This window comes from Neltuma alba, unplaced genomic scaffold (genome assembly GCF_004799145.2).
Source record: "Neltuma alba isolate B1F8T4 unplaced genomic scaffold, ASM479914v2 tig00013536_pilon, whole genome shotgun sequence".
In the NCBI taxonomy this organism is placed as follows: Eukaryota; Viridiplantae; Streptophyta; class Magnoliopsida; order Fabales; family Fabaceae; genus Neltuma; species Neltuma alba.
The window spans coordinates 20913-37695 of NW_021637749.1; the positions used below are offsets into that span (position 1 = coordinate 20913).

The 16783-nt window shown below is 36.7% G+C and overlaps 1 protein-coding gene and 1 long non-coding RNA gene across 2 annotated transcripts; both read left to right on the forward strand.

The window, feature by feature from the left end:
* The first annotated feature begins 6053 nt into the window (after window positions 1-6053).
* Window positions 6054-14664, forward strand: LOC114738129 (formin-like protein 13). Its single transcript, XM_028926145.1, is given in 20 exon segments — window positions 6054-6286; window positions 6702-7399; window positions 8721-8942; window positions 9034-9365; window positions 9711-10227; window positions 10340-10425; window positions 10519-10642; window positions 11138-11209; window positions 11719-11788; window positions 11791-11816; window positions 11985-12026; window positions 12167-12247; window positions 12339-12389; window positions 12508-12571; window positions 12574-12588; window positions 13479-13573; window positions 13734-13805; window positions 14173-14184; window positions 14186-14290; window positions 14584-14664. Coding segments are annotated over 20 exon segments (2838 nt in total). The 5' UTR covers window positions 6054-6213.
* A 568-nt stretch (window positions 14665-15232) lies between these two features.
* LOC114738127 (uncharacterized) lies at window positions 15233-15655 on the forward strand. Its single transcript, XR_003739490.1, has 2 exons — window positions 15233-15399; window positions 15501-15655. It is a non-coding gene; the product is annotated as an uncharacterized LOC114738127 (long non-coding RNA).
* Window positions 15656-16783: the final 1128 nt, after the last annotated feature.

The window sequence follows — 16783 nt, forward strand, 5'->3', positions numbered from 1 at the left end:
CCTTGAAGCTTGTTTCAATCCATATAAGGATTTATCAAGCTTACAAACCTTAAACCTGTTAGAATCAGTCTCAAAACCTTGAGGCACAGTCATATAGACTTCTTCATGTAATTCCCCTTGTAGAAAAGCATTATCCACATCCATTTGGTGTATAGGCCAACCATGTACAACAGCTAATTTCAAAACAATTCTTATAGTAACTATCTTAACTACTGGAGAAAAGGTTTCATAAAAATCAACTCCTTCCTTCTGGTTATACCCTTTTGCAACAAGCCTAGCTTTAAATTTATCAATTTTGCCATCTGCCTTATACTTTACTCTATAAACCCATTTACAACCTATAGGTCTCTTTCCTTTAGGTAAGTTAACTATCTTCCAAGTTTTATTGTTTTCTAGAGCCTCAATTTCATTCTGCATAGCTTCTACCCATCTATGATCTTTGGAAGCCTGTTCATAACTTTTTGGTTCAATTTCCTTGTCGATGTTAGAAAGAAAACATTTGTAAGAATTAGTCAAATCATCATAATTAACAGAACAAAGTAAAGAACCAGAACCATCCACTTCAGAATAAGGTTGATTATTAGGATTAGGCAAAAAATCACATTCATAATCCTTAACCCATAAAGGTGGTTGTCTATATCTAATAGGCCTAGACGGCACAGAAGAATGTTGACTCTGAGATGATTGTTCATTGTTGTTCAACTCAGCAGTGTTTTGACGCCTGCCAATATTAGAATTTATCCTACTGTTTATCAGTTCAGGAGTTTGCTCAATATTATCAATAAGAAAAGGATCAATTTTAACCCTATTAACTCCCCCTTGATCTGTGACAGCAGTGTCTTTAAAAGGAAATCTGCTTTCAAGGAAGGTTGCATGCCTAGTGACTATAAGAGACTTACTCTTAATATTGTAAAGAAGGTATCCCTTTTGAGTGGTTGGGTATCCTAAGAAAACACATGCTTCAGCCCTAGGTTGCAACTTATCAACAGGATTTAAATTCACAGCAAAGGCAAGGCATCCAAAAATTCTCAAATGTCCCAGATTAGGTGGCTTCTTGTAAACTAGTTCATATGGTGTGACATGACCTAATGACTTAGAAGGTGTTCGATTAATCAAATAGGCAGCGGTTCGAACCCCTTCTCCCTAAAACTTAGCAGGAATATGAGACTGAAACATAATACTCCTAGTCACATTCAAAATATGTCTATGTTTTCTTTCAACAACTCCATTCTGTTGAGGTGTAAAAGGACAGGATTTCTGATGTACAATGCCTTTATTACTAAGAAATTCATGCATTTGACTATTGACAAATTCCAATCCATTATCAGTTCTAATTGCTTTAATCTTGACAGAAAACTGATTTTCAGAATGAGCAATAAAAGTCTTAACAAACTTCACAGCCTCAGATTTAAAGTGCATCAGAAAAATCCAAGTTCCTCTAGAATAATCATCAACTATAGTAAGAAAATATCGATGTCCTTGATGCGTGGGCGTTTTATATGGACCCCATACATCAATGTGCAATAATTCAAAACAGAAACTAGATATAGAGGCACTAGGAGTAAATGGCAACCGAGGCTGTTTAGCCTGAATGCAAATTTCACACTTATTACTGTCAGAGATACAATCAGAAATCTTTATACCAATCAAGTGTCTCATAACATCTATGGGCACATGCCCAAGTCTAGAATGCCAAACAGAAACATTTGTATCATTCAGATTATCAATTTTGTTTACAGAATTTAAAGAACCATGTATAGTTTCTCTCTTTAACAGGTAAAGGCTTCTAGTAAGTCTACCAATCCCTCTGATCATCCCATTGAACATGTCCTGCAGTATACAAATGTTAGGGAAGAAAGAGACAACATATAAACTATCAAGAGTAAGCTTGGCAACAGAAATCAGGTTGTAACAGAATGGTCTAGCATAGAAAACGTTTTTCAAAAAAATGTCTTTTGTAATCCTAACCTCCCCTATATGTGTTATTCGAATTCTTTCCCCACTTGGGACCTTGACCCATTTAGGAGGACCAATATAAACTGTATATTTATCTAAATATGATAAACTACAGACTATGTGACAACTAGCCCCAGAATCTAATATCCATTCAGAGTCTAAGTTTATTGCCAAACCTGGTGTTGTAGCTTGGATGCTTACAGCAGCCTCATTTGGATCTGAATCACGTTTGAGTAATTCCAATATTTGCTTGTACTGATCAGGTGTGAACCAAGGAGCCTGAGAGTTTGGAACATCCTGGTTGTTGCTTGATTTCCCAGAATCATCAGCTCCATTTACAGCTTGATTTCCTTTATCCTCAGGAGTCCTTTTAGTCTTATTAGAACCAAAATTCGGTGGAAAACCAATAAGTTGATAACAGCTTTCCTTTTGATGGCCCTTTCTATGGCAGTAACTACATTCTTGTTCTGATCTTCCTCTACCACGCCCTCTGCCACGTCCTCTGCCTCCTCTTGAATTATTAGAGGCTAAAATAGAGCCTTCAGAAGAGGAATGTGATGTCCCATAAGATATCTGTCTCTGCGTTTCTTCCTGAATAGCCATGGAGTATGCTTGATTGGGGGATGGCAGAGGCTTCATCAATAATATTTGACTGCGTATTTGGTGAAAAACTTCATTCAGGCCCATAAGAAACTAGAACAACCTTTGCTCCTGAATACTTTTCGCATATTCCTTGGAAGAAGGACATGAACAGCTAGGGATAGGAACCATCGTTGCATGCTCATCCCACAGTTCCTTTAGTTTAGTGTAATAGGCAGATACAGATAAAGTGCCTTGGGTGAGGGAGTTTATTGAACGGTATAAGGAAAAAATTTTCGCACCATCAACCACAGCAAATCTCTCTTTAAGATCCGTCCATACTAAGTGTGCATTTGACGCAAAAACTAAACCACTAGCAATCTGGGTATCTACAGAATTAATTACCCATGAAAGCACCACGGCATTACACCGATCCCATTGATCCTGGAGGTTGGAATCTTGCTTTTCATGAGTACACGTCCCCAAAACAAACCCCAGTTTATTCTTGCCAAGAAGTGCTAATTCCATGGCTCGACTCCAGACAGAGTAATTGTCAGAGCCACGGAGAACTTGGGAGACAAGCGTATTGGCTTGTGTATCAGCAGGATGGAGGTAAAGAGGGTGTTGGAAGTCAAGAACCTGAGATTTTGAATCATTGTCTGCCATGGTGATGAATCTTGATTGATCCGAAGAAGTTGTCACCGAAAACACAGCTCGTCAACTCACAGGAGCCACGCCTTGACCAAGAACCGTACAACAAATCTTCGGTGGTGAGGAAATTGGAAGTAACGATGTCGGCTATCACCAGAACCCGACGATTCGAAACCGAGAAGCGAGCGACGGCGAAGCACTTGGACGCTTGCGAAACAGAGACCCTTGACGCGGAAGTTGTATGCTTGCGAGACAAAGTTCAATGGACCAACTGCGAAACTGCTTCCACTAACGCGTACGGGGTAGGGAACGAAAAGAAAGAAAGAAAGGAGCGATCACTTGATCGCTAGAGTACAGTTGCAGGATTTGAACTCTGATCACACAGAATTGACAAACGGAGATGAAGCAGAGCAATAGTGCCCTAATCTTCAACAATGAACTGGTGAGCCCAAACGGATCAACAAATGTGCGCAGGCTCTGGTACCATGATAATGGACCATGAACAGTAACTGGAAATAATACGTTTTATTATTGATAAGGTCTCACACCCAAAACTGATTACAAGAAGGTCTATTTATAAGCATCTAGGCCCATTGTGTAGGCCCAACTACACCTAACTAATACAGACAGAACAAGATTACTAAACTCAACGTATTACAAGCACATCTGAATATGTTCTACAAATAAAATACTTAGCATTATTTTAACTAATTAAATTTCATTTACTATTATTCTTTTCTATATTTATTCCCCACAAAATCATTCCTTGAATCAAACACAACTTCAATAATAAAGATACTTTACCAACATTTATGGTATCAACATGAAACCTCCATAATAAAGATACGTACTGACCAGCATGCAAATGATAAAAATGGTAGTTGTGAAATTTTGATGTTTTAGGGTATAGGATTTATAAACAATTACTTTTAAGTAGTTATTTCTGGTGTGGTTCATAACAAATATCTTATAAGGCACTCATAATAAAGATACGTATTGACCCTTGATAAAACTTGAAGCACAAATTATAACCCCAAAAACAAACCCAAAAAAAAAAGGTCATTCATTCTAACTTATTCAATATGTCATCTTCAAATACAAAAATTTATTTATAAGCATAATATTTTATTAAAAAATTATGAAATATCATCAAGATGCCTCAATAAAGTAGAGATTTTCATAATTCTCGCGCGTCCTGTTCTTTTAGTTCAAGAAAAAGGAAACTTAAAATAGTGACTCCAATGACCAATCATTTACATATTTCTTAATTTATTAATTATTAATATTTATTTTTTTAAATAATTAGTTCTAGCCTCAAGTACAAGATTTAGAATGTTTTTAAAATTTTTGAAATTAAAAAAAAAAAAAGATAACATAGATTCTCAATCACGTCTAAAAGGCTGTAACGTAACGAGTTCATTTGTATTTTATGTAATATTCGTATTCTTATTCTGATGTAACGAATAAAATGTACATGATCCTATTAAATGGTACTTGATTATTTTACTTTGACTTTAAATTGGCTTTCTGTAATGTAAAATAAAATATGGTATCAAAAAAATAAATTTGACTTTTTTATAAATTACATATATATTCTTAAAATGAATACCACAACTTATAAATTTTACATTACACGTAAAATGGGCTAGACATTTTTTGTACAAAGTTAAACATAATGTTTTCCATATTTCTTTCTTTCTTTTGTGGAAAAAAATTAGGTGAGTTACAGGCCTCATAAGGCTAACACATGACTCTAGATTTAGAGAGTGTTTACAGAACTGGCTCTTTACTAACTGGACCAACTCAGAAATAAAGTTGTAAGATGGAATCCTTAAAAATTATAGAGGACTAGGGTGTAAGGATTATTTCCAATATACTCTCTCCTATTCATAATATAAGAAGTTGTTTAACTTTTCTCACGTTTCAAGAAATGAAAGTTTAGTCTTATGTTTTAAAATTATAAATTTTTCTTATTTTATCCTTAAAAAAATGATAAAATTGCTTTATCTCTCTCATCTCTTTCCTCCATTTAATAGGGGTGAAATTAAAAAAAATCATACTCCTCTGATCCTTAATATAAGATCTGTTTAACTAATTTGATTAGATTAAGAAAGTTAGGTAAGTTAGTTAATTATAAGAAATATGAAATGTTTTTCTTAAAACACTATAATCATCTTCTTAATATCTTCCTTCCCTTTTCTACTTGATTATAGTTGAAGGAGTATTTATAGGGATAATTTAAAAAATTATAATTATAAAAAATAGGTTTTATATTTTTTTGAGCTGAAATAGGTCTATATTTAAAATCAAAATTAATTTAACAATTAGATTATATATAAAAGACTGAAAGAGTATTAATTATTTTAATAACGTCTTATATTAAAGAGATCATTTGAAAAACTAATACACACTTACTGTAATAATTAACTTAATTAATTTTTTTAAATTTAAATTAATTATCTAAGTTGGCAGAATTAGGTTTTTTGCCCCCGAACATTAATATAGACTTCAGCGAAAACGGATAGAGATGAAAGAAACATGTGATTTCGCCTTGTACGGAAATGTCAGAAGTGGTAGCTGTCAAGGCAAATCTCACATAACAAGATTGAAAACTCACTTACCGAAATTACCCTTCTCTGGGATGACGGCACACGTGGCTCATCGCCAAGTGTCCACGTCACCCGCACGGGACCACTCTGAGTCGGTCGGTAACCTTCAGCTCCCAAAACAACTCACCTGCGCAAACAAAACTAACAAACCCATCTCCGTCTATCCCCGCCACGGCCACCACCTCCTCCTCCACACTCTGAAAACAGAAGATCACAAATTCACTTCGATTTTGTTATCATAATTATAATTTCCTTCCATTTTCTCAAACCGCTTTCAATCTCTGAGTATATAAAACGCGGATTGATTGGAAAGTGTTCCTCCACCGAATGAAATTTCTCGTTTCGGAGTTCGCAGGTCTCTTATGATTGGTCGGGATTTTATCATTGAGGAACTGAATTTGGGATTCCGAGCTTACACATGACTTTGCTGCGCAAATTGTTCTTTCGTAAGCCCCCCGATGGGCTTCTTGAGATCTGTGAGAGAGTTTATGGTACTTTCCTTATTCCACACGTTTTTTTTAGCTCTTTTCCTTCTCTCTTCTGATTGCATTTGTTGGATACTGTGTGTCAAGCATTCTCTCATGGATAATTCGTCAAGTTGTTGTAGATCATAGGTCTATTTGGTTGTTTGAGGAATGCGGGAAAGTGATGTGACGGCGGGCCATAATCAGAATATTCCTTTTATGTTTCCTTTCTTAACTGTTCTTTTTTTCTTCTCCTCCCCTTAAGTGGATTGATGGGACATGGCTATGCCCCGTGAAATTCCCTGCCAAAAATGGAATACATGATTGGCAGCAATTTCGTATCTTGCAGTTTTAAGATAAAAAATGAGGTTAAGTAGTTGAATATATAGATTATGTAAGAAGGGGAATTACTGAATGTTGTGCATTCTATTTGTATGTCCAGTTTTCGACTGCTGCTTCATGACGGATGCTTGGAATGAAGAAAACTATAAAGTCTACATTGACGGAATTGTTGCTCAACTTCGAGAGCACTTTCCTGATGCTTCGATCTTGGTCTTCAATTTCCGCCAGGAAGAAACAAAGAGTCAGATGGCTAACATCTTGTCAGACTACGATATGACTATAATGGACTACCCTCGGCAATATGAGGGCTGCCCAGTGCTCAAGATGGAGGTCATCCACCACTTTTTACGGTCGAGTGAAAGTTGGCTCTCGCTTGGGCAGCATAATGTTCTGTTGATGCACTGTGAACGTGGTGGCTGGCCGGTTTTGGCTTTCATGCTGGCTGCGCTTTTGATTTATCGAAAGCAATACAGCGGAGAACAGAGAACTTTGGATATGGTTTACAGGCAGGCTCCACGTGAGCTTTTGCAGTTTTTGTCACCGTTAAATCCAATTCCTTCCCAGCTGCGGTATCTGCAGTATATTTCCAGGAGGAATGTGGCCATAGATTGGCCGCCATTGGACAGGGCGCTTACGTTGGACTGCATCATTCTCAGATGTTTCCCGAACTTTGATGGGGAAGGTGGATGCTGTCCTGTATTTCGAATTTATGGACAAGATCCTTTTCTTGCAGATAAAACTCCAAAAATCTTGTACTCAACACAGAAGAAAAATAAAACCATCCGGTTTTACAAGCAGGTGAAATTTTATCATTATGTACATCCATTGTTCTAGCACTTTCGGTCACTTTCTTTAGAAAGTAGAAAATTTTCTTCTCTTTATGTGGGTAAATGAAGAAAATTCACGCAAGAAATTGTGGTCTTTCTTTTGGTTTTTTGGAACTATTGGTGATGTCCTAAGATTCGTTGGAGGCACGCACTGATTGCACATGAAAAACAAATGAGATTTGGAGTTGTGTTGTGCAGATAAGCAAACAAATATTTACTGATACTGACCAAATACTGACATTTAGAATTCTTAGCATCAATATTTTTGTAAAAACACTTTGTCAACTGATAGAAGCTATGATGTGGTGCATGAATATGAGTAAATTGGGAGTTGCTGTGCCCAATTGTTTTGTATAATAGCCCTCTGTTGCTCAAATTTTGATGGTTTGTTTTCTCCGTCATAGTCTATTCACTTTCATCTTTTTTCTTTTTTTTGGTTTTGTGGAGACTTTTCAATTGAGATGCAATGGAGGGGTCAAAAATTTTGTGCAAAAAAGGTTATGTTCTTGTACATGGTGACATCTGACTTGTTTAGCTTGCTATGTGGGAAGTCATTAATAAATGAAGAAAGCAAGAAGTCAAATAAAATATCTCAATAATATCCCCTGCCCCCGGGGGGCATCCTGTTGAACGCCGCACCCCACACAAAAAAAAAAAAAGAAGAAGAAGAAGAAGAAAAGAAAAAACACACATCTGAGGGTTACGTCCATCAATCGGTTCAATGATGCAAGTAGTTCATAAGCCATTATGGCTCAGCTCAAACCTACTATTCTTGTAATTCGGTTTAAATTGGCAACTAAGTTTTGGAAGCTCAGAAGTGTAGGAAATGAATGTTAGACATATGTATGCGCATTTATAGCTGTAGAAAATGTCGTGTCTTGTTCATTGTTGAAAACATAGGAGTTTCATATTAGGACTAAGGATGGTCTTAGTCTATTGTCCAAGAGGTTGCACCCGTGGAGTAATCTTTGGAATCAGTTTTCCTTATAATACAATGAAAAAAAGAGAAGGAAATTTCTGAGGGAAAAAAAAAACGGAGTGAAAAGTTACACACTCCCCGTTTAGGATTTGGGGATACGTAGAAGGGTTTTTTGGGGGAAATTTCAACATTCATCAGAGGCCTGCAACAATTTGGAGGAGTTCAGAAGGCCCCATTCTTTTGAAGCCTATTTTGCTGGAGTGCTCATTGTGTACTTTATATTGGCTTATACGTTTTCACTTTTTTTACAAGATGAACTAGAATATGTCCAGGTTTGGTAATTGCTTCTGAATTCCTTACTTCTGTGTTGCAGGGAGAGTGTGAACTAATTAAAATTGACATCAACTGTCATATCCAAGGTGACGTTGTGATTGAATGCATTAACTTGACCAGTGATATGGACCACGAACGGATGATGTTCCGAGTCATGTTCAACACAGCTTTTATTAGGTCCAACATATTGATGCTTAACCGGGATGAAGTTGATATTTTATGGGATGCTAAGGATGACTTCCCCAAGGATTTCAGAGCGGAGGTATATCTCTGTATACCAATTTTAACTGTGTAGTTGTCAGTCAGATATTTCTAACATGAAATTTATTCATTTGGTTTTTGTTTGCATTAAGATCCTTTTCTCAGAGATGGATGCTGCTGCTGCTGTTATTGCTGATGGTACCTCATGCTTTGAGGAGAAGGAGGGACTGCCAGTGGAAGCATTTGCCAAAGTTCAGGAGATCTTTAACCATGTGGACTGGTTGAATCCTAAGGCTGATGTTGCACTAAATGTACTCCAACAAATTAGTGCTTCGGTGCATGACCAGATAGATAGAATTTCTACTCAGCAGCATGATACTGGATCTTTGTTGCATGAAAAAGATTCTAGAGTGCCTCAGGGAAAAAAGAATGAAGCAAAAAGGTTATTGTCATCAAATAATGAATCCCGGAGTTTGGTAAACCTGTGACAAGTTCTACAAAGTTTGATGTAGAAGCACAAGTGCATGATCTTGCCATGTCTAGTTCTGTAGACATTTCTAGTGAATCACTTTCACCAAACACACCTCCACAGAATCCTTCCTTGCTTAGAAAATCTGATACTCCACCCAACACACAACTACCTTCTTATCTTTCCCCTCTAGGACCAGGATATCCTGTTACTGGCGAATTTGAAGCCCAATCAAAAGACAGAAGCGAGTCATCAATCTTTAGTTCAACATCTGGAACATCATTATCAAGTGCCTTTCCAAATAAGTTGCCTCTTGACGCTGCTTCCCATTTTTCAGCTTCATCTATGACTTCAACTCAGCCATCTCCTTCCCTACAACCCTATGAAGGAGATTCTACCTGTTAGAACTAGACCTGCTTCATCCACTTCACAACCTCCAACACCACCCACACCCACGACTCCTCCTCAAAAGGAGCATAAACTGGTTAGAGCTGTACCTCCCCCGCCGCCGCCACCTCCACCTCCACAGAAAAAGCAATCACCGGTTAGAGTCATGCCTCCTCCACCCCCACCAATGGAAGAACCACATTTTCGACACCCTCCTCCCCAACGGCCTCCTGTAAAGGAGGAGCCTAACGTTAAAACTGGACCACCACCCCCTCCACCACCTCCTTTGAAGGTGCAGCCACCTGTTAGGGCTAAACCTCCTCCTCCTCCTCCTCCTCCACGTCTTCCTAGGAAAGCTGATTCTACCACCATATCACCACCACCACCACCTCCTCCTCCCCCTGCTGCAGAACTCTCCTCCAAGAACCCTAATCCTTTGTTGCAGAATTCTACATCTGTTCCTGCTGCTCCTAATGCTCCTCCACCTCCTGTTCCCATTAGTAAAGGAGATCTAAAATCAGGGGATGGAAATATTGCATCTAGTACGATAGGACCCCGAGGACGAATTCTATCTCGTACAATAAGTAGTAACAAAAAAAAAGCTGAAGCCGTTGCATTGGCTGAAAATATCTAGAGCAGTGCAAGGAAGTCTGTGGCATGAGGCAGCGAAATCTGGTGAAGCTTCCAAGTATGTCTGATTTGGTATAGCTGTTCCATTTTCTAAGGTTGATGGTCATTTTGTTATTGTGGTGTCACATGTTTTCTGGTCTTCTTGATTCAGAGCCCCAGAGATTGATATGTCAGAGCTTGAGAGTCTCTTCTCAGCAGCAGTCCCAAGTTCAGGCCCCGCCAAGAAAGTAGGTGGCAGAAGCTCAGCTGGGCCTAAATCTGATAAAGTGCAACTGGTAATTTATATACACTTTCAATTTCCCAGAATGTTTATGCTCACATTGAATGTATTTAACGGTAGGAAAATGCAGGAAAAATAATTGCCTGGAGCTATGTTTAGTAGTAATGTTTACCCACACAACTGGTGTATGGTTTACTTCACCATTAAGGTTTTAGTACTACCTGTCTCCTTGTCATTAAAGTCTCAAGATGACAAATTGAAATTTCCAATGTTACGCACTGATGTATGGTTTAAAATTATTATAACAATATAGGACAATCAACCAATCTTGGCTCCAGTTATTCTGTAGCTTTTTCTTTGGATTGCATAATCTAGGAATTATGGCATTTTGCTTGTTCAGGGTCGCCTGTAAAATAGTGAATGTTTATCGGCCTGATGCTGCTAGTCTTTACCTATCGTTTTCTTGTTGTCACATACCTTATTTGATCATGATTGAAAGATTACATTGACTTTACCACTTATATGTGATTAATATCTTCACTCTTTACAGGTTGAGCACAGAAGAGCATATAATTGTGAAATCATGCTTTCAAAAGTAAAAGTGCCATTGCAAGATTTGATGGTAGGATCAATGTTACTTTCATTGGCTTCAAGAAATTTGGTATAAAAATTCAACTAGCTCTAAATTATAAGTAGACTGCTAGGAAACTATTGCTTGATTACTGGTCAAAAGAGGTTTTGTTCTCTGATTCATATTTGAATTTTTCTACACTTGAACAAAAAATATAAGTTTTTTTGTAATGTGTTAATGACGAGTGCATAAAAAGAATAATGTTGATGATTTTTGGAATAGGCTCTAACTTGATGTTGCTATCTCAATTTATGGGGAAATGGTAGTCCAAACTTTTACCAGGTTCTCAAATTTGTTTGTAACACACCAACAAGAGCTCAATCGACCCCTATTCTAGCAATGCAATTTCAGGCTCGTGAACTGTTGCTGCTGCAAACAGATTGATAGCCTGGCGATATTTTTCTTTATCCAATATTTTTCATCATGTCAAACCATCATGAATTGATGAGTGCTAATTGGATTTTGTTTTGGTCTATTATGTGTGGTTTGGAATATTCCAGAGCTCAGTGCTAGCACTAGAGGACTCAGCACTAGACATTGATCAGGTTGAAAACCTTATAAAGTTTTGTCCTACAAAGAGGAGATGGAATTACTCAAGGTTGGTTGAGATTGTGATTGTATAATTTGCTAGCTTCAGATGATTAATTTTCACTGTTGACTATTTAGACGTCTGTAAAACTTTTGTTAAAGTTATGTTCTAGTAATATGGTATGATGTGTCACTTCTTCCTTTCAAATTTTGTTGACTTCTACTGATGGTGTTGAAGGGTTATACTGGAGAAAAGGAGAAGTTAGGGAGGTGTGAACAGGTATGTGTTTTTCACTGTTTCACACGTTATTAGATTCTGAGGGCTATAAACCTATAAGTGATAATGAAGCTATCAATTAATTTTCCATTCAAGTTCATAATTCATGTGGATTATTATGCCATCTTTTATTATCATTACAGTTCTTCCTAGAGTTGATGAAAGTACCCAGGGTAGAGTCCAAACTCAGAGTGTTTTCATTCAAGATTCATTTCCAATCTCAGGTGATGAAGGGTGCCATATAGCATGCTTATAAGAGGGGGGAAAAAAGGCATTTATTTGATGTAGAGTCTAACATTGAAATATTTTATGTAGGTTTCTGACCTTAGAAAAAGCCTGAATATTGTAGATGCTACTGTAGAAGAGGTACGTTATCCTATTGCCTACTAAAAGCCTCTTTCTAGCAATTCTTTCTAACAATCTTCTTTTTTTTTTTATGATAAGAAATGACATTCTAGATTTATTCTGTGATGATTATTATCAGATTAGGAATTCTTTCAAATTGAAGAGAATTATGCAAACGATACTTTCTTTGGGAAATGCTTTGAACAAGGAACTGCTAGAGGTGAGTTAACATAGATGTCTGAAAAATATAGGTTGAATGCACTATTAACTTGGCTAATTCCTATAGCATAGAAAATTACCTCAATGTTTAAGAACATATTTGTAATTAAAAAATTTTGAATGAAGCCCCAGCAAGTTGGCATATATTAGCTTGATCCCATTGACGGCTTCAAATGGTGACATCCCCGTGGCTGAATGGTATGAACTATGAAGTGTTATGTCAATATTCAGAGAGATAAAGCCATTTCAACCATTTTTAGAGCTGACCACTTGTCATGCAACATAAATACCATTCTAAGAACCTATTTAAAAGGTTTGTTTGACTATCCATCCTGGATTGAAGGCAGAACAATATGGCTATTTGACCTTGTAAAGTTCGTTAAGCTCTCTCCAAGACTTCTCATGAAATATAGAAGCTCTATCCTCGACATTCATTTTAGAAAACCCATGGCAACTTTATTCAACAACTATTTAGAATTTCCCTTTATCATTATTTCTTCACATGACAGGAGGGGGAGGAGAATGAAGGTTTTTTAACTATAATATAAACATCCTATAATTTAAGCCTCAAAGCCCCCTAGCTGCACAATTATAAAAGTATGTTCGTAATTAATTATTCTCTATATTGAATGACCTTTTTCAATGTATTACCATATCAGTTTGTACATCCTAACAAGGGAAGGAATATTTAGACATCATTTTTCTCCTTTTTTATGGGAATAACTTATTTTGCCTTCTCCTCCCAATTCTAGCTTTACTTGTAGTTTGTTTCTTCCTTGTGTTTATTTTCAACTGTTAGGCATTATGTCTATGTGGTTTCAGATGTAACTAGGGGAAGATATATCGTCATTCTCACAAGGTTATCATAGTTTATTTTCTCCCGTCTTTTAGGTTCTGCTATTGGATTCAGATTGGACAGCCTTCTTAAACTCACTGAGACACGAGCACGGAACAACAAGATGACTCTCATGCATTATCTTTGTAAGGTGGATATTGATGCTTATTCCTTGTCACATTCATTGGTTCATTCTTTGTTAACCGAGGGTCTTCCCCCCCCCCCTCTTAATCTCTTTTCTTGTATTTCTCTTTGAAAGAAACCTGCTCTAGCTGGTAAAAGATAACAGTTGACCTTATGCTTACCTGTAGGTGTTGGCTGACAAATTACCTGAAGTTCTAGACTTCTCCAAGGATCTTTCTAACCTAGAGCCTGCAGCAAAGGTTCTGGACTTCTCAAAGGATCTTCTTATTTTATTATGTTGGAATTGTGGCGATGGAATTTTCAATATACTCCGTCTAATTTCATTTTTAGACAAGGACCTATTGACAATTTTACAAAAGTTAAGGAATTTGGTTAAAATTAACTAAAGCTTTTAAAATTTCAAAATTATCCCGATTGAAGTTCATTAATTAGAGGAGGTTCTTCAGTTATCAAGATTTTGTTTAGTTAGTTGGGGAATATCAACCACAAGGATATTTATGGAAAAAAACGTTTTATAAAAACTCATATAAGGATCGTGGGAATGTCCTTATAAGAAATTAAGGGAATAATAAGCATGTTTAAGGACTAACATGTATACTATAGCAGATCCAATTGAAGTTTTTTGGCAGAGGAGATGCAAGCTGTAAGCAAAGGATTAGAGAAAGTTATCCAGGAACTCTCAACCTCTGAAAATGATGGTCCTATATCTGAGACATTCCGCAAGGTGCTTAATAATCACGTATTTTATTCTTTTATAAGTTTGAAGGTTTTCAAATTAGTCTCAATTCACGAATGATTTTTTTCCTCCTTGTTCATTCTTGTACTGCTCAAATTATAAATTTGGATAAATAATTACATCAACTTGAATGGATAATAATTACATCAACTTGAATAATTTTTATCATTGCCAATATATGATATTAAAGTCCCATATTAGCCTGTTTCTAATATCAAGTTTCTTTATCTATGTGCATTCTGTAGCATAGTTGGAGTTTAATTTATTGCTTGTTCTTTCAGACTTTGAAAGACTTCCTCCGTTCTGCTGAAGCTGAAGTTCGATCACTGGCTTCATTATTCTCTGGCGTGGTAGGCATTTGAGCTAATGTTTTCAGAGATATTTCAGATCATATAAAAGGTTTTCACTTTGGAGAGTCCTGTACTCTACAGGGTAGGAAAGTGGACGCGTTGATTGTTTATTTTGGTGAAGATCCATCTCGCTGCCCTTTTGCAAGGTGTCTTTCTTTCTTAGTATTGCAACTTTCCTTTCTGTCTGTAGCTTGTATAATAAGCTCATCTCCGTCTAGTTTTATGGTTATGGTGTTTGAACCTTGTACTATAGATTATAGTTCCAATGACTAGGTTGTTGCAGAGATTCAGAAGACTGATTTGTGCTTTCCTAGTGATTTATCGTGTTCAAAATCTTCGTCAGAAATGCCATATAAAAGTCTAATGCAGTTAATTGGTCTTTTTTCTACCATATCTGCTGTTATCATTGAAAAGTATCCTCTTGCTAATTCTCTTTTCTTCAGTTGTGTCAACCTTGCTCAACTTCACGAGGATGTTTTACAAAGCCCATGAAGAAAACTGCAAGCAGCTTGAGCTTGAAATGAAGAAATCATCTGATGGTGAGAAAAAGATATGTGAATCACAAAGGATACTGGCCTACAGCAATCCGGACCGGCAACGTCAAGTGATCAGTAATTAGATGGACTACTAGCTTTGAACCAGAATGGCTGATGATGTTGAACAAGCTTGTACATGGCACAAGTATCAGAATCTGGCAATTTGCATTGCAGAACAGAATGTAGGAGCTCATTATGGTGCTTAAGTGAGGTAAAACTCTGAAATATGGTTTGCTGAGTCTAGTATTTGATTTTGAACTTTTTCCCTCCCTGTATAAATGTCTTTTTCATTCCACTGACTTTATTCATTAGATTATTTTGGATCTCACGGCAGAGGTAGCAGATCTCGCAGGATCTTGTTCTTTTCTCAGACAACTTGTATATATATCTTCGCTCAGCAAATGTAACATTGTCAGTAATTTTCAGGAAAAGGAGGGATTGTTTATTTTTCTCTCCCCTTCTGATTTTGATCTTCTTTCTACCAACACAAGGTTGGCACTTCAAATGAAAATTTTTTGAATATCATCTCTTGTATAGATTATCTACAATAGGTAATATTCATTCACTGAAGAATGTACTCTAGAGCATAATATTCCTTACTTGTAGACATTAAACGTAAGGATTGTTGGTCCCAAGAAAAGGAGACGATGGTTCAAAAGTGATGGGAAAAAATTGATGAAAGTAAATATGTATGTGGTATACGTTCTCTTTTTAATGGAATATTTATCAATAAACTGGGGGCCAAAAAGTGTGAACAGGAATCACAGTTCTCAGAGCTGATCATTGGCTTTCTTTTTTAATTCTCCTTGGTTTAGTACTTTGTTTAATAATCATTTACTAATATTGTGTCTCTGAGTCTAATGGAATGATCTGGATGGCCTCAATGAAACTACTGGGTATGATTTCCTTTGTCAACTTTTGCATTGGTGGACATGTTAGATTGTTAGGGTACATGAATCAGGAATGAATTGACAAGAACTAAAAGGAGATCATTTGTATTGGGGGAAAACATTTCCGTATAATGAGGATGCCATCAAATTCAGAGATGTGGTTTTACAGAAAGGTGGAGATAAAATAAAGTGACGAGAAAAGAAAAGAAGGAACAACAAATATATGCCCCCACCCCCCCCCCCACACACTCACACACGACGTAGGGGCCAATTTAAATTATTGCAGGGTTTGGTAGTGAGGAACCTAAACAACCATGAAATGAGATCACGATGAGGTGTTTGGTCAAGTGTAACCAAAACTGATGTTCATTGGTGGACAGTCCCAATGATTTGTGCTTTTCAATTAATTCTTTAAAGTTAAGGTGCGTAGTTTAAACCTCTCTTTCGAACTTTTCCCAGTGTTCATTATAGTTATCCTGTCTCGCACATTCTGTGATCCAAAACCAAAGTAACATTGCTTCTGGGATCGTATTAGGAGATAAATTGCTTAAATATTTCGGAAGCATATACAAAGGACCATCGAGCATCTGATTTTTTTTATTTTGTTCTTATATGTCCTGAAAGTTTTATTTAGTAATATTTTTGTTCTGAATTGTTATCCATTGTCAGTTTTAACCATTTAAAAAACCGGTCAAACTGCATAAT